General features: G+C 39.4%; 1 protein-coding gene across 1 annotated transcript in view; it reads right to left on the reverse strand.

Moving 5' to 3' along the window:
* Positions 1-25,917, reverse strand: part of Anxa3 (annexin A3) — a 66,428-nt gene that overhangs the window by 14,993 nt on the left and 25,518 nt on the right. The window contains exons 3-7 of the mRNA XM_063247216.1: positions 22,409-22,496; positions 18,292-18,386; positions 14,969-15,082; positions 12,016-12,106; positions 1,499-1,578 (exon numbers count right to left, since the gene is read on the reverse strand). Of these exons, the coding sequence (XP_063103286.1) occupies positions 1,499-1,578; positions 12,016-12,106; positions 14,969-15,082; positions 18,292-18,386; positions 22,409-22,496 (468 nt within the window). The remainder of the gene's footprint in view (positions 1-1,498; positions 1,579-12,015; positions 12,107-14,968; positions 15,083-18,291; positions 18,387-22,408; positions 22,497-25,917) is intronic.

The raw sequence follows: 25,917 nt of genomic DNA on the forward strand, positions 1-25,917 counted from the left end.
CACCTTATAAAACCCTCAGAGGTTTCCCACCAGCCGCAGTATTAAAGGCTCTGTAGATCATGTGTGCACGTGTGTCTGTGAACAAATACTTGAGCACATTTTACAAAGATCAAAAAGTAAAAAAAGGATTGGTTGAATTATGTTCTGAATTATAGGTGAACTAAGTATTCAGTTATAATGTTCAGAAATAGATTTGCTCCTGTTTTCAAACGTCAGTTCCTTGTATGCCTGCCTGACTTATGCCTGTTTTTTCCTATGCTGCTATTCGACTCCATCTTCTCGTTCTTTCATTTGTGCACTGTGCTCCAGTAACACAGGAGCTGATTATCATTAGCCTTAAAAATAATAAACCTCCACTACCATACACTGGTCACTTCCTATGTGCTAAGCAATTCACATATTTATACCTTCAGGGATTGGTTCTACCAGTATTTTAATTGCACAAATGTGAGAACTAGTGCTTTCAGGCTTAAAATAACTTGTCTAGATACAGAAAGCTGGTAGGCAGCATAAAAGTCCAACTCTGTTTGAGTCTAAAACCCTGTCCTGCAGCTCTAATCTGTGCTGCTGCCCGTGGAGATATGAACTCACACTCATACTAAGGGATATACACTGAAGGCTGCAGACCTCCAAGAGCATGTTTTTGTGGCAATCCTTCTTACGTTTGGGTTTGTGGATTCAACCATCACAAGGTTTTCAGCATTTAAAGCAACTGGCACCATAATTAGGATAAATCATTTCATAGAAGCATAATGCCTCTCTTTGACAAGTGATATTTCAGTCTTCTGGGTGAGACCATCTCTGGAATTTTCTCATGAATTCAGAGCTGTGTACATCAGCTGAGAAGTTGGTGAGATATGGTTAAAGACACTTTCTGTGTAGCACGAATCTGTGATACACTTCATCCTTGACTTTACCACCGTAATTAGCAAATTCATGAACCCTGTAAACAAAGCCTGCAGTGACCTCATTTGGTCACACTGTGACTGATGGTTTGGCAGCTTTTCCAAGGTGGCAAGGATGAAATTGCAAGTTATTTTTTGTCCTGATCTTGACACTTATTTTTGAACTTAATATGCCATTCAGAAAATAATTTTTCTGTATCATATTTCTCACTTAATTTAAAAGAAAAAAAATTATTTTGAGTCCAGAAGAAAATAAAAATGTTCTAAAAATAAGACATTTACAAGGGAAATGGACAGTTAATTTTTATCAGATAATTTCTCAGAACCATTTTCTACTGAATAGTTAAGACCTAATCAAAATACTTTTTTCCATAAGCTGCCCTAGACACGATTTTTTTAAACCTCACTATGTATGCTTGTATGCTTTTATGACCTTGGTTAAACATTTTATTGATAGTGGCAATGTAAATCAAAAATGAACAAATCATTAATAAGACAGTGCAATCTCATTGTCTCAGGTTTTTAAACATCTTAAAAATTCTTACTGAGCATGCAGCTCATTGCAGAATTAAAAATAGAAAATAAAACCTTACATCTGCCAAAGTCAATAGAGCTTTCCGGAAGTCACCAGATGTTTCAGAACTAATGGCATCTCCAAGACTCTTCTTATAAACTGAAACCAAAGAAAAATGCAATTAAGCCTTGACAAGCTGAAAAACATCATTATAAAACAAAGAGAAGTGTCTACATTAATACTGGCAAATGAGTATCTGGTAAAATAAACCTGCCTTGTATTTATCTTTCTGGCACTCTAGCATTGTGAGAAGGAAATATTTTCCATGTAACAATTACTGCACCATGGCAGAGGCGAAAGAACAGGAGGAGATGTAAAGGAGTCCTTTCTGGATTAACTCATGGCTCATCTCACCTGACAATGGCACTAATTAGGGACAGACAGGAGGGCAACCTGCTTGTTTCCCTTCCCATTTTCATTATCTCCTTCTTCCATAATAACAGAGCTCTAATAGTTAACAAAACCTAATACGCACAGTTTAAAAAGTTCACTGTCAGCTTTCCTCTTAGCTAGGTGCAGCTCCACGACTAAGTTCTTTCTGTGAAATGTAGGCAGACATGTGTGACTGCAGGAAACTCTCTTTAAAGGGCTGGGCCATGCCCTTCCTCAGTCCTACCTCCTTGTATGCATGTTGGTGTCTAGAGTTTGAGCTGCCACCTTGGACCATAAAGGTAAGGACAGCATCACAGCAAAGAAAGTAAGCAGGAAAGGGCCTGAGTCCCCGAGGATTTTGAAGAGCTATGGTACCAGTCTTAGAATTATCCACCTCCAGACTGTTTCTACATACACTCCACTACAAGAAAATGTGGATCTTATGTACACACTGTTATTTTCCTATCTTAAGCCAATCCTTAATCTTAACAGATATATGTAATTATGTCATTTGATATTGTTCAAATGTAAGAAAGTCACCCCCAAATACACAATTTTCTCTTAATGCTAACCATGTGTTCAAATATGTTAATACAGGCTAGTTGTAGCACCTTTTGCATGGCAAATTTTTTTTTTTTATTTTGCAGTGCTGGGCATTAAATCTTGGGTCTTGTGCATGCTAAGCAAATGTTCCACCTCTGGGCTATACCCCCAACCCCTGCCTGTCAATTGCAAATCTCTGTGCTGCTCTATCAATGGAATAGTGAACCTCCTGCAGCCTCCTGGACACAGGTGACACCAACTGGCAGTTTGAACTCCACATCATTCCTCAAGAACTCAGCCATAAGTCAGCAAAGGTGATGTTCATTCTTTTAAATCAATGAAAGACAACTGTAGGAAGTGATGGGAGATTATCAAATAGGAAGAACCACGTGAAGCAGAAACTTAACTCAATTTAGCCTTTTTATGAGCTCTATAATTTTTCAGAGCAATTCTCATGTAAGCAAAATCTATAAATCCAAACAATTCATCTTAACATTCCGCAGGCATCATTATATCTAATACTTATAATACTGTTGCACCTATCCTTCACTGTAGTAAAAAAAATTTCAGTTTAAAAACATCAAGTCAAAGAATGACGCTCTCCCTTTTTCAGCATCTGGAGAAGTACTTTGTTATTGTAGAATTATAAAGATGAGACTTTATAGTCATCTCATGCAGCCACCAGAGGCCTCCCTTTACCCAGAGATTTTTCCAGAAATTAGACTGTTAAAATGAAAATGATTTCAATCCAACTTGATCACTACTTCATGCATTTTAAAGCATACTAGAGCACAGAAAAATTATATCTTAACAGTGAAAATGCCTGAATTAGAATGGGTTCTTGATCTCTTAGTGTTCTCTCACACACCGTTAACTGAAGAATATTAAAAAATATTTCTTGATTTACCTATTACTCAGACTCTTTTCCCTTCTTGCACTAAGTGAGCCACACATGATGCCTGGTCACTTTCTGAGGGCCAAGTTAATGACCTCCTTTGATGGGTGTCTCATGTGTGGACCACCACAGAATGTTGTATGACACCATCACTCAAGCTGAAGGCAAGAGGGTTCGTACCGGAGCACAGGTGATCAACAGCTAAGAGGAAGACCCGATGGGAGAACTTTGTCCAAAATAAAGCTCCCTATTAGAGACTGCCACTGAATCCTCTCTTAAAGAGTGAGTTATGCATAAAAAGAGAAAAAATAAGGTTACAGGGCTTGCTAAGAAGTTTGGAGGTGCCCACACTAGAAGCAAACAGTGAGAGGATGAGCGTCCCTGAGATGGAAGACAGCATAGAGAGCAGTGGCCTGTGCTGAGGCAGTGGGGACATCACTGGGTCCCCATGACGGTCCTGGGTCCCTGCATCACTGTAAAGCTCAGCTCTACATAATGGAGACTGTATCTTTCTTGATTTCCTTGTGTATTATTAATATTTAGCAGTCAAGGTAGCCCAGAGGCAGTTCTTTGCCTTGTAGCCTTACACAATTTAACTCATATTGAAACTGAGTCTTTGGTAACATGCAGCTATTATCCTTGGTCACATCTGTCAGACACAACCCCAAAAGCCAGAACTTTCACCTGGCTCTTAAGACCTCAATCTCAACCCTGAACACACTCGTTCAATGAGTATCTGAACCTATTCCGTAGTGGTCCTGAGCACTGAGGACACAACAATGAACAAAACAGACAAGAATCTTGACAGTGTGCACATCCTGGGATTATTGTACAAAAAACTGGACTCCAGGGAGCTATCTCAGCACAGGTCCATTCTTGAAGCGGTAAACTCTTAATAGACACCAGCCAACTGGGGATAATGTGTCTGGCTGTGACAACTTATTTTTCATCTTTGTTCATCTGAAGTACTGCAATACCTTGACTGTTGAAGCTCCAAGCTTGAACTTTCTAGTACTTGAACAGCAAAGTTAAAAAAAAAAAAATCTGCTGAGTATTCTTAACTTTGCTCGGTGTTCACTTTTTTCATCAGTGATATACATGATCTTAGCCAAAAGACTGAGAAGCGATATCTCATCACTGATAGTCTGACAAAAAAAAAACCCTTACAGGCTAAGTGCGAGTCTCATTGTGGGCACAGAGGGGTAATAATGCTTCGGTCTAAGTGCCACTATGTCCCAGATAACACACAGCACTTGTGTTAGTCAATTAGCACATTCCTCACTGCTGGGTGTGGTGCCCAGCATTTGGGAGACTGAGGCAGGAGGATTATACTTGTTTTGTACTTCATAAAGTTGTGACCATGGCTCCAAAGAAAATTAGTGACACCAGCAATAAAGCTAAGAGGAAAACTGTGAGAACCACAATAGAATTAAAGAAATCATTGTGAAATTTGTTAAAGTCCTGGAAAAACGAATTTGTAAGTGTAAGTTTTGGGCCTCAGAACCAATGATTTGATTTTCCATTATTTCTTATAGGAAAAAATATGTTCAGCTCTCAAACTCTTTGGTGTTCAGATATGAATTTGGAATGAACTGAGTTTAACAACAGAGGTTATCACTGTATTTTTAAACGGGGTATCCTAAACATTGACAGTGCACCCACTTTTGCTTCTGATCAAGCAAATCTCTCATCTACTTCAAATTCATCCACTTTCTGTTGTGTCCCACCAAGAGGGGAGGTGGTGTACCTCTTTGCTATTTTAGTTCTCTATAAAGTGTTCAAAGCATTTCTATTGAGTAGCTTGTCTGTTAATGTATCTAGTGCTGTTTTTGTGTTTCTGACTATATTCTGATTAATACTGATTAATACTAATTAATTCTGATTAATACAATCATAAATATTAAGGTATTTAGCTTCTAGTGAGAATTTTCCAAGTAATCTCTCTAAGACCTGTCTGGGGTTCAAAATATCCCTTCCTTGGACTTCTCCCACTGCAAAGCTCCTGAGTCCACAGCTGACCTCACAGAGAGCACCTTGGGGACTACAGGGGATTACTTCATAACACAAAATTGGACCTGTCTTTCTCTCTGATTCTTAGGAGGTGACCTCTAAATCCTTGGAATTTCCCAAATAACTGGAGTGTCTCAGTTATTCAAGGTGACTCAAGTTTATACTAACAAAATGACAAAGAAAACGATGAAGAACAAAGTCACATCAGAAAGACCAGTCATGTGACTGGAGGATCAATGCTCTGAGTCACAAGACATTAGCTGAACCTCTGGGGAAGCAGGGGACTGAGTTCAGTCACATGGACAATGATGACCCAATCAATCGAGCCTCAGTAAGAAAACCTATGGATATGATGATCAAGTTGGATTTCAGGCTGGAACATCAGCATTCTGGGAGGGTGGAAGCTATACATTAGGTCCTCCCAAATCTCTCTCTGCAGGTTTCTTCATTTAGCTGACCTTCATTTGTATCGCTCACAAGACTACAATTGTAGGCACAATACTTCTTGAGTTCTGCGCATCATTCTAGTGAGTTCCTGGGCCTGAGAGGGCGGCCAGCACCTGGATTTGTACCCAGTTGCTTAGATAGATGTGTAGATTGTGAACACCTGAGCTTGAAGGCTGGTGTCTAAAGAAAGGGAAGTCTTAAATCTTCTAAACCTAACATGTGTAGTCACACTAAGTTTGCAGATGGTCAAAGTTACATTGTACAGACTTGTTAACTTTTACACAGCTAACAGACCTTTAGGACTTCAGCTAATTACACCAAATTCACATGCTCAACACATTCTCTAAATTGTTCAACTAATTTCTCACACCAAAAATCATATGTCTAATCTGAATAGTTTTTAATAGATAATAATAATGTACAATGACTAGAGTCTCTTACATTGATGAAAATGATTAATTTGATTGATTGCTAGCATAGTGCACAAATTAGAGAAAGCAATCCTAAAATGTATTAGGAACCAGGAGATCTAGAATAGCAAAAACAATTCTAGGCAATAAAGGTAAGGTCAGAAGCATCATGATCTCTGACTTGAAATTATACCATAAAGGTACTGTGATATAAACAACATGACACTGATTTAAAAAAAAACACCTAAGGAACAGCTTAGATGGTGCAAAAACAACTCCATGCACACTTAGCCAGCTTATCTTCGACAAAGGGGCCACTTTTACCAGAAGAAAGACAGCCTCTTTCATAAATAATGCTGGAAAAACTGGCTTTCCATATGCTGAAGACTAAAATTAGACTCCTATATATCACTATACGCTAAACTAAAATCAAAACAGATCATAGATCTAAATAGTAAAACAGAAACACTAGATCTGCTGGAAGAGAGAATAGGTAGAACTCTTAAAGACATAAGGGTAGGCAAATACTTTTGAACAAACTCCAATCTCATGGGAAATATTTTTAAGGCCCCAATCCAAAAATGGACATCTGAAATGAATGTACACTTCTCAGATGAAGAACTAGAAATGTCAATATATGAAAAAATTTGCAACTTCACTGTTCATTTGAGAGATGCAAATTAAAACAATGCTGAGATTCCATCAAGAATGGCTATTATGAAGAAATCAACCAGTAGCCAGGTATTTAGCTCAGCAGCACAAGCACCTGTCTGGCAAGTGCAAGGTCATGAGTTCGATCCCTGGTACCAAAAAAAAAAAAAAAAAAAAAAAGAAAAGAAATCAACCAGTAACAGGTAGGTTGGTTGCACTGTGTTGAAAAAGGAGTCCTGAACTGTGGGAGAACATGGCGGACAGATAGCAGCAGCTACGGAGGCTCTCTGAAACACCCAGCTTAGAATTCAGGAATGGTGCTGAGTAAGGAATCATAAGCAAGTGGAGATATGCCCTGCTGACCCAAGAACGAACTGGGCTGAGAGAAACCAACTGGGAATGCAATCCTGGTGTTATAACAGGAACAGAAAAGCCTTAGTGTGAAAGCTGGAGCCCATGCCATTGGAAGCCACGATTTGAGTTTCCCGCCGCCGCAGCTGCGTCTGCATCGGCTCAGCAGGGAGAGAGACGCGCAGAAGCTCTGAGAATGGGAATCAGCTCTGAGAATGGGAATCGGTGAACAGAGTTGAGAGCAGGACGGGCGGGGAGCTGGGCATCCACCTCCAGTGAGTGAGGGAAAACTGGGACTCTTCCACGGTCTAGGAGACTTCAACAGAAGACATTCTGGGACCGGGCAGACTTGCGGGAACAGAGTGCTGTAGTGACTTCAGTCACATATCCCCCTCTCAAGCGGGATTGGTGAGCAGTGCCTAGCCCACGTGATGCTGCTGGCTGAGACCCAGTAGGCTAGCACAGCCCAGGTCCCAGCACCTGAAGGTGACCTGGAGGGGCAGGTCCCGCATAGGCTGCCTGGTCTGCAACTTCCTGGTGCGCTGCGGTGGGTGGGAACACCTAGCCAGCGCGATTCAATCAGACTGTAGCTGACAGGGAAGGAAGCTGGGCCTCCTATATACGCTTGCATATACAAAGAATATGGGAAGAGGCAGCAACAAGAAAGGGTCCTCAGCCCCCAATCCTGAGAAAGAGGCAACAGCAGACACAGCACCAATAGATATAAAGCGCTATCTCAAGAGCCTCATAGACGAGTTCAGGAATGAAGTTATTAATAACCTGAAGCTAGACATAAGCAGAATAGTTAGAGAAATGCTAAGCACCACCCAAGAAAAAACAGATGGTGGAACGGAAGAACAAAAAAACAGGGGAGAATTATTTAATGGAGAAAATAGAGAAAGCATAGAATACGTGAAGCAGGTTCAAAGAGATTACCAGGAAACTAAAAACTCTATCGAAAGCTGGCATAACAGCTTGAAAGAAACTAAGGACAGATTATCTGAACTGGAGGGCAGATTTGTAATATGGGAGCATGAAATGAAAAACTTCTTAAAAATAACAAAAAAACAAACAGCAATAATACAAAGACTAGAAGATGATAAGAGGGTCTATAACTTAAGAATTAAGAACATAAAAGAAGAAGTAGGGACACAAACAAATGAACTACAAAAGCTACTCACAGAAATAATCCAGGAGAATTTTCCTAATTTAGCAAAAGGTAAAGATACTCAGTTGTATGAAGCATACAGGACGCCAGCCACCTACAACCCAAAGAGAGCAACACCCACGCATATAATAATTAAAATTCCAGTAATCCAATACAAGAACAGAATACTAAAAGCCGTCAGAGACAAGAAACAGATCACTTACAAGGGAACACCCACCAGAATTACAGCAGACTTCTCAGCACAAACCATCAAATCACGAAGAGCGTGGGGGGAAATAATTCAAGCTTTGAAAGATAATAATCTCCAGCAAAGATTGATATATCCTGCACAACTATTCCTGGAAATTGATGGAAAAACAAGGTGCTTCCAGGATAAAGAGGAACTAGGGGGATTTGCAACCACCAATTCAACTCTACAGAGAATACTGCAAGATATTCTAAAAAAGAAAAATACGAAGAATCCAGAAGTAGCGGCAGAGAGGCCACAAGGAATGGAGCAGAAAACAAAATGAAGAAGACAAACTGACAACTAATGACAGAAAAAGAGCTCAACAAAAATGAGGCAGAGAAGATTGGATGATAGGAACAGCTATTTTGGAGAAAATGACGTCTTAAGAGGTAATACTGATTTAGTATCATCTTGTTTTGAAGTCTCATCAAGCTTTTGTTCTTCTGTCTCCATTGGTCTAAACAGGTGGTATCTTATTGGATTTTATTATATATGATAGTATAAGCAAAACCTTTTATAGACAAGGAGATTATACAGAAATCATTGTTCATTTTCTGTTAGTTGATTCTAAATATCCTGTAATACTGTCATTCTCTTAAATGGTTTTACATTGTTTTGATATATTTGATGCTACAGTGTATGAAGTTATACTCAAAGATTTCAAGGAAAGAAACAATATGGTAACTACTTTTATGTTGGGATAATCTTGTGGTGAAACACTATTTTGCTTAAATGGTTATGTTTTGATCTGCGCTGATTTGCTGTTATGCCCTCTTTTATCTCAATCTCCATTTTATTATTTACTTTTTTATCCTTTTAATTAAGGGAAAAATAAATTAAAAAATAGCAGGATATATTATAGTAACCCACTTTGACTTTCCATTATCTTGATTTAAAGCCCTGTATTGCTCTCACCATCTTGTTTTGACTGATGTTCCTCTATTCTGTTTTGCTTGATAGTACCAGGTTCGAAAGTTTAGGCAACAGCTGTGAAGATAGTGGGATTCATTATGACGCCCATTCTGGTTGACTATTATCTACTTTTGAAGACCTATAATGTCTCCAATGTTTTGGTTTTGTTGGTTTTGTTCTTTACTGTTTTGTTCAATTTTATTATAACTAATGACATAGGCAATTCTATTAGAGATAGCGGGAGGCATTATGGTAACCACTGTTGATCACCTAGTATTATGCTTTTACATTATCTATTACGTCCACCCTTTTGATTTGACTGACTGTTCTGTTATGTCACATTTGGTTCTACTCTCTTCCAAAAAAGTAATAAGAACTGTGGGAGCAACAAACCCAAAATGTGTAATTGTCATTGTACAAAAGAGAGGAAAAGAAAGTGCTCTAAATGATATAACTGCATGTATATTTAAGTGTATAAAATGGATAATGATATTACTGAGTTTTGTTGGCTCACTGAACAGAACTGTTTGCAGTCTCACTGTTGGAATGTCCACTTTATAAGCTTTAATTTTGTAACTTGAACAATTATTCCTAAAATGACAATATGTAATCCATTAACTAGTGATTTCCTACTGTTTATTTTTTTCTATAAATCTGTATAACTTGTACCCTTAAAAAAAAAAAAAAGAAAAAGGAGTCCTTCCATTGTTGGTGGGAGTGTAGCAATAAAGAATTACAAATAAATATATGAAAAAATGTTCAACATTATTGGTCATTTGAGAGATGCAAATTAAAACCACGCTGCGACTCTATCTCACTCCAGAATCAAGCAATCAACTAATAACAAATACTGGCAGGGCTGAGGGGAAAAAGGAACCCTTCTTCACTGCTAGTGGGACTATAGACTGGTACAACAAGTGTGGAAATCAGTGTGGAGATTCCTCAAAAAATTAGAACTAGAGATTACATTTGAAATGGCTACACCACTTCTTCTTTCCCAAAGAATTAAAAACATCATATCACAGTGATACATGCATACCCATGTTTATAGCAGCACAGTTTGCAATTGAAAAATCTTAGAAACAGCCCAAATGCCCATCAGTCTATGAATGTATAAAAATATGGTGTTTAAAAATACAATACAGTACTACTCTGTCATAAAGAAGGATAAGCTGAGACATTTCTAAGTAAGTGGATGAACCTTGAGACCATACTCCTAAGGGAACTAAATCAGACACACATGTGTAAATATTACATTGTTTCTTTGTTATAAGAAACTGAAAGTACATGTGGGCCAGGCTGACCCCTTCCTGTGAGTCAGCGATGGTTGTGGGCCAGGCCAACCCCTCCCTGTGAGCCAGTCAGTGCATGGGCAAGAAGTGCCAAACTCCCACCTCTCCATAAGCAACTGGCTGATTTATTGGAACACAGGCTGAGATGATAGCCACTAAAGTGAAAAAAACAACTTACTGCCTGTATTGTTTGATTGACTTTGTGTGCCTAAAACATCTAAAGCATCTATTTAGAGGATTACAATATGTAATATAGGAACTATGGGTGATTTCCTTCTGAAGATGTTAGCCATTGCTAATTCCCTATTATTTTGTGTTAAAGTCCTACATTATTTCGTTATTTTGTTTGGTTTAGTTATATCCTGTTTTGTTTGATTATATCTGATGGCAAAGGCAACAATTTCAAAGATAAAAAATATTATGGTAGTCATTGTTGATTTCCTATTATCTTGTTTTCAAGTACTGTATCATTTTCATTGTTTTGCTTTGACTGATTTTATTCTGTTCTGTTTTGTTTGATTTTATTATGTCTGACGGTATGGGCAGCTATTTTGAAGATAACAAGAGACAATATGGTAGCCATTGTTGATTTCCTATTACCTTGTTTTGAAGTGCTGTTATCATTTTGTTTTGATTTTATTCTGTTTTGTTTGGTTTTATTCTCTTTAAAATAAAAAAAATATAGAAACAGAAAGTGTAAATAAGGACCAAAATGTGTAATAGATATTGTGAAACAAGAAACAAATGTTCAAATGGGAAGGGGAACTATAGAGGGAAGGGAAAAAAGGAAAGAAGGGAAAAGAAAAAAACATTAAATGAGGGAAAAATGGAAACACAGCTTTTCTAAATAAGGAAGGGAAGAGGGGTTGAAGGGTGGGGTGGGGAATGGGAAAAAAAGAAACAGCAAGATATATCACGTATAGGTACAAATCTACTGTGATGAATGTGATCATTATGTATATCTAAGATGTACAATAAACTTAATAAACTTTTAAAAAATTAGGTGATTGCTGAGAGCAAAATCCACTGCAACTGTAATATTATAAAGCCCAAACAGTATGTCATTGTTATGCAGCCGTTTCTAGCTTGAGTCACATTCTAATTCTCTCTGAAAACCCACAGCTTATTTTAGAATAGATCCTGTCTATAAACCTTGTCATCTCAAATGGCTTGAGAAGCGACTGGTGGGAGTCTACGAAAAGTAAATTAGCTCCTACCTGTGTAAGGGACTAAAGGTGACCAGAAAATCGGCTTACTTGTGTAATAGGCTTGTGACACTTCCTTCATTTGCCTGCTTGTCCTGGTGGTTAAAATTTCAATTAACGCATCTTCATCTGTTCCAGTGCCCTAAAAAGGAAAAGGAAATCTAATTTTAGAACACTTAAAAAACTTAATTTCATGCCTTTCATTCTTAATGTCATATTTCATACCGAGGAAAGAATCATTTGAGTAAATCAGCCTACAATCTCATACGGCTCTGAAGTCCTCCTCTAACTTCCCATGTATTTCAGTATTAAAATAATATGAGTCATCTGGAGTAAACTGAAATCAAGTGTTCAAGAATATGTCCTATTCTACTGTAAAAATCAACTGAATTCACTCTAAGGAGAAGGAGTAAAAAGGAAAAAGCCTATGACATTAAAGACTAGAAGTGGTATCCCAATGGAATTAACTCAAAAGAGCAGTCAAACTTAACTGTGTTAGAAAGGGCTCCATATCCTCTGAATGAGCCCATGTCTGTATCATGGTACTGCACTGTGTCAGCAAATGTGTGTCCTGGGCCTGGCTGGCTTGTACATCAGTTACCCCTCAACCTTGTTTATTTTGAGGTCACTGAATCACATTATGATTCTAGAGAAAGCGTTAATAATAGGATTTGATCAAATAAGGCCCATGAGGCATATGAGGAGAGACTTAAGTCTGTCTCTCTGTGAGAGGGATTCCTAGTTACCCTAGTATCTCTTTTGTCTTTCTTGTTTAGTAATAGATCCTCAAATTTTAGCTTGGCACTCATCTAATCAAATAAAGGCCATGTTTCTCAGGTCTTTTGACAGCTGCCATCTGGCTCTCAGATGCCCATATCTCTTCCATAGGAAAGAAAATAACACTTATCCCTGCTGGGAGGGCATATCTCTTATGCCTCTGATGTAGACCTTTGTCTTTTCCCTCTTTCCTAGCAATAAATATGTTCAGCACCTACTTCATTTCACACTCTGACCCAGGATCAGAATAAGACTAAGACTGATGAGGTTCCCATCATGGTACAGATTTGCCTTTTAAGTCAGATGAAGAATGATAAATAACTAGACAAAAAAATTTATGGAAAGGATAAAGAAGAAAAAAAGGACAATTTTGTATGGTAATATGTGCAATTAAAAAAAATGAAAGTGGCTCGCCATGTTGGTGGTCCAGGGTGACTGTGAAAATGATTCTCTGCCATCTTGACCCAACAGATCAAGAGGATCAAATCTTCATGCTTACTTTAAGAATACCCATGAAACTGCCTAGGCCATCAAGATTCTGTACATCTAAAAAGCCATAAAGAATCTCAAAGATGCCCCTTTAAAGAAGCCATTCTGACATGACAATGTGGACTTGGCCCAGGCCAAGCAGTGGGACTAGACACAAAGCTAGTGGCTCCAAGAGTGCTGAATTTTTGTCGTGCCCTCTTAAAAACGCACAGAGCACTGCTGTGCTAGAGGATTATGATGCAGATTCTCTACACACTGAACATACCCAGGGGAACAAGGCACCTGTGATGCATGGGGAACTCATGGGGCCTCTGTTCAGCTTAATCCACCTGTGAGTTCCCCTGCCCCCCCAGGACATGATCTTGATCAAATGGGAAACTGTTCTGAACCAGGAAAGCATGTTACATAGATGAAAACAATATCCCAGAAGAAATGAAGAAGCAAAAACTTATGGCTTGGGAACAAGGTCAGGAAAAATAAATGCAAATAAAAATTTTAAAAGCTAAAATTAAAGCTGAGTAAATTAATAGTATCTGGAAGAGAAGCATTCCCGACAGGAGGAGGATCATGTATGAGAAGCTCACAACAGGAATAAGCACTGAATGTTCAAGGAGTAGACAGAGGCCAGTGGAACCATCACACTGAGTGAAGACAGAAGGGTGGGGGTGTGATGGTCGCGGTGTAAGGTGGCTGGTCCAGACTAGAGTCCTCAGTTATTCAACCCAACACTAATGTAAGTGTTTCTGGGAAGGTGCTTTGTCCGATAACAGCTGACACTGAGCAGTGGAGAGTAGATTAGATATTTGCTATACTCTAGGCAGGCCAGGTTCAGCCAGTAGCAAGGCATTAACAGTGGAGTTGAGACTTCCCTGATATGAGATTCTGCCCATAGTGAGAGGCCTCAGCATGCACTGAGTTCCAGTCTTCCTGTCCTGACTGCCTGCCCGCCCTACAGATTTTGGACTTTTTACTTCGTCCCACAATTGTGGAATCAATTCCTCACAATACAGCTCAACATACACCTCCTACCTACTGGTTCTGCTTATCTGGAGGACCCTGACAAACAAAGAATTTTAAAACTTTGCGATAGGAGTCAGATTATGATGGGTGACAAAAGGCACAAAGAGTTTGGGTTTTCATGGTCCAAACCACTGGAAATTTGTGCATGTGAATAATCTCACTATAAAAATAACTTTTTAAAAAAACAACGTAAGTTTGGCTACTGTTGAAGAAAGAATTGAAAATGCACAGAAATGGAGGCACAAGGATCAGTTGTGGCCCAATCAAGATTTGCTCATGACCACAGCAGAACAGCAGCAGTGGGTTTTGATAGAAGTGCACATATTTACAGTGGATTTTGCAATAGAGTTAATGGGTTTGTTCACAGATCTATGAGCCCTAAAAGAAGGCAAAGCAAGAGGTCAGACATAATACAAGGGTCTTGGTTTTTTAGCAATGGGGTCGATGACAGTGCCATTTAATTTCAACAACAAAATTGAGAATCTGGTCATGTAGGAAAATAAATGAAATAAGCATGTGACCAAATTCTTCCAGCCTGGGAACATTTGGGTTTGAGGGTCCACCAGTGCCCCCTATTTCGGACTCAACCCAATATGTTCAGAGCCAGCCAGGACAGCATCCAGGAGCTCCCATGTCTCAGGTGTGCACCGGGAGAGAGGCTGCTACTTTGATGACAGAGCCCAGCCCTCGTCGGCACTGTCTTGTGCTGTGCTCCTACCTTCATGGACTTCTTCAGCTGCTTTGCGTCAAACACTGCTGGGGGAGTCACAAGACCCACCATGAGATGTTTAAAGTGGCCAGAGAGATCACCTTTCAAGTCATCTTTCAGCTCCTGCAACCAAATCCAAGTAGGAAAATGTGAAATTATTTTTATTTCTCTTCCTTTAAAGTCACCTAGTGAAAGACGAACAGTGTATTGAAATTTAACTAAAGCACACCCACCCAAAAGGAAGAAAGGCAAATGTTGCAAGTATTTCTATGGCTATTAATCAGCATTTTATGATTGCCTTCAAAATATTCTGTTTTATGGAGGATTTGTATGTGTGTGTAGTGCTAAGAATGGCAAGCACTCTATCACCGCTCTACAGTCTCAGTCTCATAAAGGATTTTTAGAAAAAAGCTCAAGGGCTGCTTGGATGGGCACCATCATGAGGAAGTGCACATTAAAACGCATTTCCTCTCAATCCCCAGATACGATCATTACATGTTGTATACAAGTACTGATTACACGGAAATATGCACAAATAAAATAATAATTCATAACAATAAAATCAGTGCATTTACTGAGTCTTTGATGCTCTCAATGCTTGAGTTGAAGCAAGGAACGAGGAGGAAGAGCCCCTGAAATTCATGCTCTACTTCCTGTATCTTGCTTCCTGCTGATTCCAATCAGCTATAAAAAGAAAGGGGAAAGGAAGACAGTGTGTATGATGCATGTGTGTGTGGGGTCACTTGTTTGGTAAGAGTCTGGAACTGGGAAACATCAGAAGCCAGTGCCAAATAACAAAAGCAAGGGAAGTCCTAAGTGTGGCAACAGGGGACCATTACTTCTTGACAGTGTCCTTTGGTGCTGACTTCTTACATTATATAAGTGTAATCACTCTCTCCCCTGCAGAAAAGCAAATAGCATAGTTTCTATTTCCAGCACTCAAAGGAGTTACACTAAATAACTTTTCCCTGTGGGTCTGAGGTGGAGGCTGGCAGACTACTTGACTACTAGAATGATACAGACTGACACGACCATGCCACCAGGGCTGCAGGACAAACTCCGAGTCACTACTCAGCTCAATCACCACTGGGCTCTTTCCTCTGTAAATGCTAAATTCACTACCATATGTCCTCAATCCAAGCCTTCACAACGGACTCCTATTTCACACGCTCTCATTAAATCTCACTGTAAGGAGTAGTTACCCTTCACTCTGTCCTCACCTTCTGGAACACTGAAAGGCCAGAGGATCTTTCCAGTTCCCTATGTGTGGGTGTGGCACCTGGTCCAAATGCTTGATAATTCATCCAGCATAAAACATGCCCCCAGGGAGCCACTGTGAGGTCAGCATTTAAAGGTGAGTCAGATAAAACCCCTATTCCTGAGACACTACGCACTCATGGGAACAACAGAACTTTTCAAAGATAAATTTCAGTGCAGTATGATATAGATACTTCCAAAAAGGGAGAGTTACTGTCTGTGGCAGGAGAATATTGGCAGGGTGTGATGCCTCAAATGGCTTCGGATGGGCCTCAGTTCACACAATGGTCTGATTGGTCTCTGTTCCCACCCTTTCCTTTCCACAGTTTGTTATCCACAGTGGCCAACATAGTTGTTTAAAAATATAAACTGTGATATATTATTTCTTTGCTAACAATTTCCTGTGGTTCCCTATCGTACTTAGAATAAAGCCTAAAGTCTTACAAAGAACCAAGACTCCAGCTGGGTACCATGGCACATGTGTATGGCTCCAGCAATTATGAGGCTCAGACAGGAAGATCACTTGATCTTAGAAATTCTAGACAGTCCTGGGCAACATAGTGAGACCTTATTTAAAAATAAACAAAGAAAATGTTTTGTCACTGGGCATGGTGACACATGCTTTTAGTCCCAGCAGCCTGAGGTCTTCAGAGAGCAAAGCTGGAAGATCACTTGAGCCAGTGTATGGCTTGTGTCTAGATGTCCCCCCAAAGCCACATGTGGTCATAGGTGGCTTTTCCTGTGTGCAGGTAGCTAGATGTAGAGTGGCTACATCTAGAGAGCATGATGTTGGAATCAATGCTGGGATTAAGGCTGACCCATCCTTGTCAAGAGTGCTACTGCAGCCTGGGTGGGATATAAGGGACAGAAAGAGGATCGATCACTTGTCACTTGCTGCCTTCTGCCTCTGTTTATCCTCTGTACTGCTCTCTGCCATGGAGCCAGCCAACTATGAACTGAAACCTCTACAAACTGTGAGTGAAATAAATCTTTCCTCCTTTAACTTTGGGTGTCAGGTATTTTGTCTCAGAATGAGAAAAGTAACCAAGACAGCTGGCCTGTAGAACACAGTGAAATCTCATCTCAAAGCAAAACAAAAAAACAAACAAAAAAGAAAAACCTCAGAAGAACCAAGGCCTGACAGACTCAGAACCTCTCTGCAGCATCATCTCTGTCCCCTGGCCCCTGTCAGCCTGACCCTCCAACTCTACTGAATTCTGTCTCTCTAGCATTCCCAGATCATGTCTGCTGCAGGTTCTTGTATTTGCTGTTCTCTCTTCCTGAAAAGCTCTTCCTACTGCAGGCCAACCAGTGCAGTCTCCATCCTGCTATGTCTCGGTAAGAGTAAAGCAGGAACTGCGCACTGGCATTTCTTTATTCCCTGTCTGAGGGAGACAGTTACCAGTCAGTCCTCTTCCATCACAGCACCCATTTTAATTTTTTCATAAGACTTACTAACATCTAAACTTATCTTATTTACTTGGTTAGTACTTTTCTAATAGAATATGAGCTCACAAAAGACAGAAGGGCCTGCTTTCCATACGGTTATATCCCTCATGTCTAGAAGACCCCAAAATAGGTGGACTCAACCAACAGGTATTGAACAAATAAACTGTGCAGCAACAACCAAGCCTTACTAGTCCTGATATAAGCCTGGTACTTACTTTTTATTGTTTGAATGAAGAAAGTCTACAACTATATAAATATTTTAAAATTAGAGGAGAATTTAAAGATCATTTAAGACAGATTCTGTTGGATTACTGATTGGATGCTCCTGTTTCATGGGGCTTTGGGGCCATGGGGACCATGGGGAATGTGACAGCAGCCTTCACCACTGGAGACCAGAATTGCCCCATCCCATTTACAGTAACAATGTCTCCACCTAAGCCACAAATGCTGTGAGGAATGAGGTCACTCCTGGCTAAAATGGCTGGTGTCAGACAATCCTCTTCATTCCATAGATGAAGAACCTGAGGCATCAGTGCTATTCAGCCAGTTAATGACCAAACCAGGACTCAGGTCCCAAGTTCTTGATGGGATGCTGCCTTTTCCCTGCCGTGTTCATCACGCTGTACCTTCTCGTAGGCCGTTAGATACTCCTTCACAATCAGCTGCCGCTGTGCATTCGACCTCTCAGTCAGAATGTTGATGAGCGAATCCTCATTGGTTCCTGAGTGAAACAGAAATTATTTTACTCACCATCAACTCTGAGACACTCAATATCAATCTTTAACTGAAGAAAAATGATCAATGCAATTGAAATAACTGCAGAGTAAAACATTTTACTTTTTAACTTCACACTTCCTATCAGGCCAGAATCTTTGCTTTTTTTCTTTTCTGGCTTCTGGAAAAAAACTTTATGTGGATAGTCAAGAGAGAAGAAAATAACCACTGTCAATCACTGTCCAGTCCTGTCTGTAGATGAGGCACAGAGGAGAGTGTGATGAACCTTCTGCTTCACCCAGAGGAGGGTCAGTAACTGTTACCACCTTGAAGCTCTCATGCCCATGCTGGGCAGCCAAATCTTTCTCCTTCAGAGAACAGGAGTTGCTGACATTTATTGAGAAGATATCAGGAATCAGGAACTCTTTCGTTCTTTGTCACAGCAGACAGTCACAGTGCTCTGTGCATAGCTATGACCATGCTGTCTTAAAGATGAAGCCACCAACACTCAGAAAGCTGAAGTAAGCCGAAGTCACACAGCTGCTCAGTGGTGCAGCAAGAATTCTGACACAAATCTCAGATCCTGAAACACATATTTCTATCTCTGGTCTGCAACTCTCTTAAGCATTTCACATCCATATCCTGAACAACCTGTTTTTAAGCACAGGGTAACATCACCCCAATGCCCACAGGCCACCGCTTTCTCAGTAATTATGATGCAGTGGGAAGTTCTGTCCACCTCATTTGCTGCAGAGGACTGTAGTGGGGTCAGAAGCTCACAGAGCTGGCGTAGGAGTCTCAGGCAGGCAGGGCCTGTGTGGTGTAAAGATCAATTTTAACTTGAGGCTCCATTTCCCTCTGTTGAGGTGACTCAAGTACACTTTGCCTGCATGTGTCCATGCAGAGGTGCCTACATCCATGAAGGAGCAAGAGAATCTGTCGGCTTGGTTCTCTGCTGGTATCCCAAGGACAGATGCCACCCTCTGCTTCCAGTCTTAAATATTTCTACACAGTTAACAGGATTAGACTAATGCCTGTTTGTGTCCTGAGACTTTAATCACCAACCTGACCACTGATGGCATCTGTCCCAGTGTACAATGAACACTGCCAACTGCATACATCTTAAACCTAGAAATCTCCATTGTATTTTCTTCCCAACCTGTTACTCCACGTTCCCTCATCAATGACAATGCTGTGCCTACAGTCACCCAATAAAAAGTCCTGGGAGCCACCCTAGACTCCTTCTTCTTTTTCTTCCATTGTGACAACAGCCTGTCTCTCTTAATTTAGTTCCTGTTGATGCTGTGCCTTTAGCATATTCTATCTACATAACTTTAATAGCCATCTAACTTGACCCCCACATAATTCACCCCATACACCACTGCATAAGAACACATTTTTTTTATTTTTTTGAGACAGAATTTCATTGCATAGTTCAGGCTGGCCCTGAATGCACTAGGGATATCCCAGATGGCTCCAAACTTGTAATCAGCCTCCCAAGTGATGGTATTACAGGCATGTGCTACCATATCCAGCCTATGTCCATTTTTGTTTGTTTGTTTCTTTTGGTACTGGCAATCTAACTCAGGACTTTTTGCTGGCCAAGCAGGTGCTTATGCTGCTGAATTATAGCCCTGGCTTCCTATATCCATTTTTTAAGAAATTAATCTGATCATGTCAGTCTTTTGACCAAAATACTAGCATTTCTCCATTACCTTCAGAATGCAGTTGAAATCCTTAGCTCTTATCCGGGTCACTGCCTGATGTCTCTGCTCTCATTTGCTGTTCCTTCTCTGCATCTGCATACCCTCTGCACTGAGTTCCAACACCGTTCACTACTCAGATGTGTAGAGTCTGTGTATCTGCCAGTTTCTTATCTCCTAATTTTAACATGCTCAAGATCAATAGCTAACCTCAACAATCCTGTGGTTTGAGGACTGCAGCTGAGACAGTCCCAGTTCAAATGCCATCAAGACACCCACTTTTACCAAAGTGTTCAAAAAATAATCTCAAGAGTGTCCTGCAAGTCACACTGCAGAATTTTAGAAACATAATATCAAAAGAGATAGGCAATAGAATTTACAGATAATTAATCTGTTCAATTTGACACTAACCTCAAAAAACAGTCTATTCAACACTGGATAGCAAAGATATAAATAAACAAATAACTTTCATTTAACAATGGAAAAAAACTCTATCAGGTAAAATAACACACTACTACTTGATAGAAGTCCTAAGAGGGTACTTTATAGAATTTGACAAACTAATCCTAAAATTTACAGAGGACACAGAACCAAGAAAAATTTGCCCTATACCATGTGTTGTCATAAAATTATAGTACAGTAACCGTGACAATGTGGTATTTGGACAAGGAGAGGCAAACAGACAAATGGAACACAGTGGAGGACAGAAAAATAAGGAGGCAGAAAATAGAGGGGCATTACAAATTAGCATGAAAATGACGAGCTCTTCAGTAAATTATGCCGAAACAATTAAATATCTACATGGGATTAAATAATATTAGATATTCTTAAATATAAATATAAATATTAATTCCATGTAGAATAAAGATCACAATACAAAAAGTAAAATTTTTAAACTTTGGAGAAAAATGCAGGAAAATATCCTCATAATCTCATTACAAAAAGATGTAAAGATATAATAAGCATAAATTCTAGCAAAAAACATTGGTTAACTCAACATCACTAAAACTTAAAGCAATGAAATAAAGGTTATTATAATCAATGTTAAAAGTTACAGACTTAGAGAAGGTATTTTTATAGCATGCAATTTTTTAAAAAACAAAGATTATACTCAGACATTATAAAAATATTCTGCTAATTATGAGGATGATAACCCATCTGAAAAATGGATAAAATACATAAAGTAATATATGAAAGAGGGAGCAAATAAGCCAGTGAGAATGGTAACTGAGGATAGAGAAGAGGGAGGAAACAAACATACACTGAGACACAATTCTAGACACAGTCAATGGGGAAAACTAAGTAGTATCATGGAATATGGAACAAGCAAAAGGCTCATACATTGATAGAAGGAATGATAATTTCTGTACTTGTTGCTCCCTTATTCAGGGAGCAATTTGGCAAAGTTTCTAATTAATCTGAAAATAAGCATCCCCTTTTACCTGGAAATTCCAATTCTTTTCATGTTCTAGAGAAATGCAAGCCAATGTGCACAATGAAACATAAGAAATATTCATTACAGTCTTTTTATACTGTAATAGAAAAGAACTGTAGGTGATTTAAATCCCATCAATATTTCTACTTTATGATACAGTATGCAATAGACTACTATGTAGTTAAAATTAATGAACTACAGCTAACATACCAATGTAGACAAATTTCAAATATACCATGTTAAGGGATTAAAAAAAAAAAAGAAAAAGAATGTATACAGCACAAACCTATTTTTTTACTGGTTAAGGCCATACAAAACAATTTGTACATACATATGTAGTCATGACATTGAGAGTTACATGAGAATAAATTCTAATTTAGGATGTTGATCATCCTTAGGCAATGGAGCAGGAATGAAATTCAGGAAGAATCAACAGGGACTGTATCTCAATGATGGACGACGATGATAACGATGACTACGACGATGATGGTGATTGTTACTGTTAGCAGCCCAGAGGTAGGAGTTTTTCATACCAAGTGAATACTGCAAATGTTAGGATTTAAAACCAGGTTCTCTATGCTTTTCCTCCTTGTTTTGCATTTTTAAAAAATACTTAACAATTTCTTTAATGGAATTCTCTAATGGCAAACTGAACTGGTACTTTTAGACCATAACTTTCCTGATTTTTTTTTTTTTTTTTTTTGAGAAACAGTCTCACTACCACTATACAATTGAGGCTGGCCTTGAGCTCACTTTGTAGCTCATGCTAATCTCAAACTCACAATGCTCCTCCTGCCTCAGCCTCTCAAGTGCTGGGACTAAAAGCATGTGCCACCACACTTGGCTCCTGAATTGTTTAAAAATAAGATGGGAATTAATTGCAAAACATACCAATTCCTCTGATTGCCTTACGGATTGCTTCGGCATCCACAGATGGGCTAAAGCCTGGATAATCTTTTATTGTCCCTCGGTGTCCAACCTAAAAGGAGACATTTGAAAGTGCCACTAGATCAAAATGACATGTTTATTTACATTGCATATGCATATGATGGGAAACACAGACCAGCACACCTTCTTACATCTCAGGCATGGGTCAAGAATCTCCTTCAACCTGCAGGCAATATGACATCTATCACAGGTATCACGAGGCCTCTCTTTTTCTCTTGTATAACAAATCACAGATATGAAACACTGCTTCATCAGAGCAACAAATTATGTCAGACCTAGAGACACTGTACAGTATTTGCCTTAAAGCAGCCCCTGCATAAAAACAATGAGAAAGCAGAAATTTCCATGTTCTCTTTGTTTTCAAGTGACAACTCAGAGTCCTGCAGTACATCACATACAGAAGCAGTGGTAGTATATGGGCTTCAAATGTTTGAACTAATGTTGATCCCTGTTCTTGGGGAGCCCTGCACTCAAGGATCCATAAATGAAAACCCTCTTTGGATCGTCCATTATGTCTGCTTTGTTTAACAGATGTGCAATTGCAGGTGGTAAAGTCCCTTCTCAAGACTCCACTGACATCAGAGCTTTTCAGGAATGGCATGAAAATAAAAATGCCACGCTACTCAATTTAAGCACATAAATCAGAAACACATCAGTAGCCTGGGAAAGACCATATTACTGGAAGACTAATGCATTCTAAAACTGCTTAAGAGAAGACAGAAGTACAACCAGGAAGACACTGTGAAAAATTAAACATAAAATTATGTGGTGAAGCTTTGAATATAAATCCGTATAGTTCATGTTTTATTTTTAAACTGGGTTTTCCTATACTGTTACCAAGTACTATTTATTGGCTCTGCTGTCTTATATTAAATACGACTTCATTTAGGCTCTTTTGAAGTGTTTAATATTTTCATGAAAAGACATTATCTTGTTACATTAAAGTGAATGGAAAATTAATGTTGTGGCACAGCAAAACATTATAATGTGTTGATTCAATGGATCAGACTGAACAATTTGTTTCAATATAGTCCATCATTGTTTAATTTTAAAGCATCTGAAATAAAGTTCTGAATCTATAAGTAAATGACAAGTTAAAAACTAGCTGTGGATGTGCTGAATCTAAACATAATCACTCAAGCACAGTCTCTGGTGAGTTCTCTATTCTCAGGACTTCATGTTTTATAGATTGACAGAGCTCACAGGCAGCCTGTTTTTCTTCCAGAGTCCCCTTCGAGGATTTGTATGCTTTGGGGGTTAACTCTGATACACATGGCACCCCTGCGATATAAGAAGAAACTGTGTCACATACATGGCATCAACAGTTAAGCAGACTGCAGAGTTGGCTCAGGCCACAGAGCGAGTCAGGTGGCAGAATCTGAACTTGAATGCAGTCTGGACTCTTCTGATCCATCCTGTTTTCCAAAATGCCACTTTTGTACCACGTAGGCTTTCAAATACACAAGACCAAGCACCCCCCTACTGGGTCACATCCCTAGACACCAACGATAGATTCTGTGTTTAAGAAGCTGCCCGAGTGACTTTCTATGGGACAGTCACACGATTGTTTCCTAACACAAGAAAAAAACCATGGTTGAGTCCTATGTAACAGTTTGTCAATTATGTAAACTCAATTTTGCATTCGAGCTGTGACCTTTGCATCACTCTTTACTGCCTACGTATGAAAATATGCAAAAACTCCAATTGCAAAATTAGAGGATGAAATTTCTAAACCACTGTGAAACTTCAGTAAGAATTAAATGGGGAGTAATAACTTGTTTAATTAAAAAAATAAACTACACACACACATAAACACATCAACTTGAAGGGGGCATGGGGAATTATTTTATTTATTTGCAGTGCTGGGGATCAAAACCAGGGTCTAAAGCATTACAGACAAGTGCTCTAAAACAGAGCTATATCCCCAGCCCAGGATATGGGGATTGTGAGGTTGAATTCTAGTGAAATATTTAGAACTGATTTAGTTACTTAAATGGACAGTATGACATCATTTATTTGATTGTAAACACAGTTGCTCAGATATTAAAAAACATTTATATAACTTGAAAAACACCAAAAAATAAATGAAATCTTTTCTCTAGTGTAAGCCAAGTGAACAGAGTACCTTATAAATAATTTATCTGATTTTTACATTGACTTTTGTAAGGTAGTTTTTTTTTTGTTTTTTTGAGACAGGGTCTTGTTACATAGTTCAGGCTGTCCTGGAATTTTCAGTGATTCTCCTGCCCGTCTCTCCAGTGCTGGGGTTACAGGAGTGTGGCACCCAGCAATGAAGTGGATCTTATTATTTCCACTTAAAAGTAGAAAAAACACAGTCAGGCATCCTATCATCCCAACTCTGAGGGAGGAGGACCCAAAATTAGAGTCTTGCCTGGGAAATTTAGCAAGACTTGTCTCAAACAGAACAAAGCAAACAAAACAACACAACTAAACTATATAAAGATCTAGGAATATAGCTCCGTGGTAGAGCACCCCTGGGGTTCAATCTGCAGTACTAGAAAAAAGAAGATGATGAAGGAGGGGGAGAAGGAGGATGAGGAACTCAAATTCGGAGATATTCCTTGCTTACTAGAACTCTCTAAGAATGACAGCCTCAAAATTTAAACCTACTAGGGGCTGGGGGTTTAGCTCAGCGGCATAAGCACCTGCCTTGCAAGCAGACGGTCGTGAGTTCGATCCCCGGTACCGATAAAAATGAAAAAAAAAATTTAAACCTACTTCCTTCTGACTAAAATGCCCAACTGCTTTACACCACGTCACTTTTGCCAGCTATAGTAACAGTTTCAAAGTGTGGCTCCTGGATCACCCCTGCCCCTTAGAACGACCCAGAGTTTAGCAAAAATGAACTCTTAGGCCTCGCCTCATACTTGCGGAATCAGCCACTTTGGGGTTGAGGCTCACAATCTATTTCACAAGCCCTGGGAGTGGCAAGAGGATGGCAAGTTTGAAGCCAAAAAGTACAAGTTAATCAGACCCTGTTAAAAAAAAAAAAAAAAAAAAAAAGTTTAAAAGGCCGAGTAAGTAGCTCAGCAGTAGAGTCCCCCAGGTTCAATCCCCAGTGCCACCACTAATGAATTAATGAATTAATTAAAAAAAAGAACCGCTGCCCATTGCATCATTACACTCTAAGCTGCCTAGAAAACCAAAGCCAAAATGAGCAAACAAGTTACGGGTTCTTTTATGGATGTGGAAGATAAAGCATTTGATGAGCTCATCGTTTCAGGAATGCTGGCTTTTGTACAAACAAAGCTGTGCACCCAGCCTCCTTGCAGGGAATGCCTTGCCGTTTAAATTACTAATCAGTACTCGGCTAAGGTTATTTCCAGTAACCCTGATATCCTAACAGGGTGTCAGTGCCAGTGGAGGGCACTGCAGGGACATTTGCCTGGTACAGAGCCCCTGGGGTTCACTCTGCAGTACTGGAAAAAAGA

Source organism: Cavia porcellus, unplaced genomic scaffold, assembly GCF_034190915.1.
Source record: "Cavia porcellus strain 051 isolate PalLab524CR breed Dunkin Hartley unplaced genomic scaffold, mCavPor4.1 scaffold_4, whole genome shotgun sequence".
Lineage (NCBI taxonomy): Eukaryota > Metazoa > Chordata > Mammalia > Rodentia > Caviidae > Cavia > Cavia porcellus.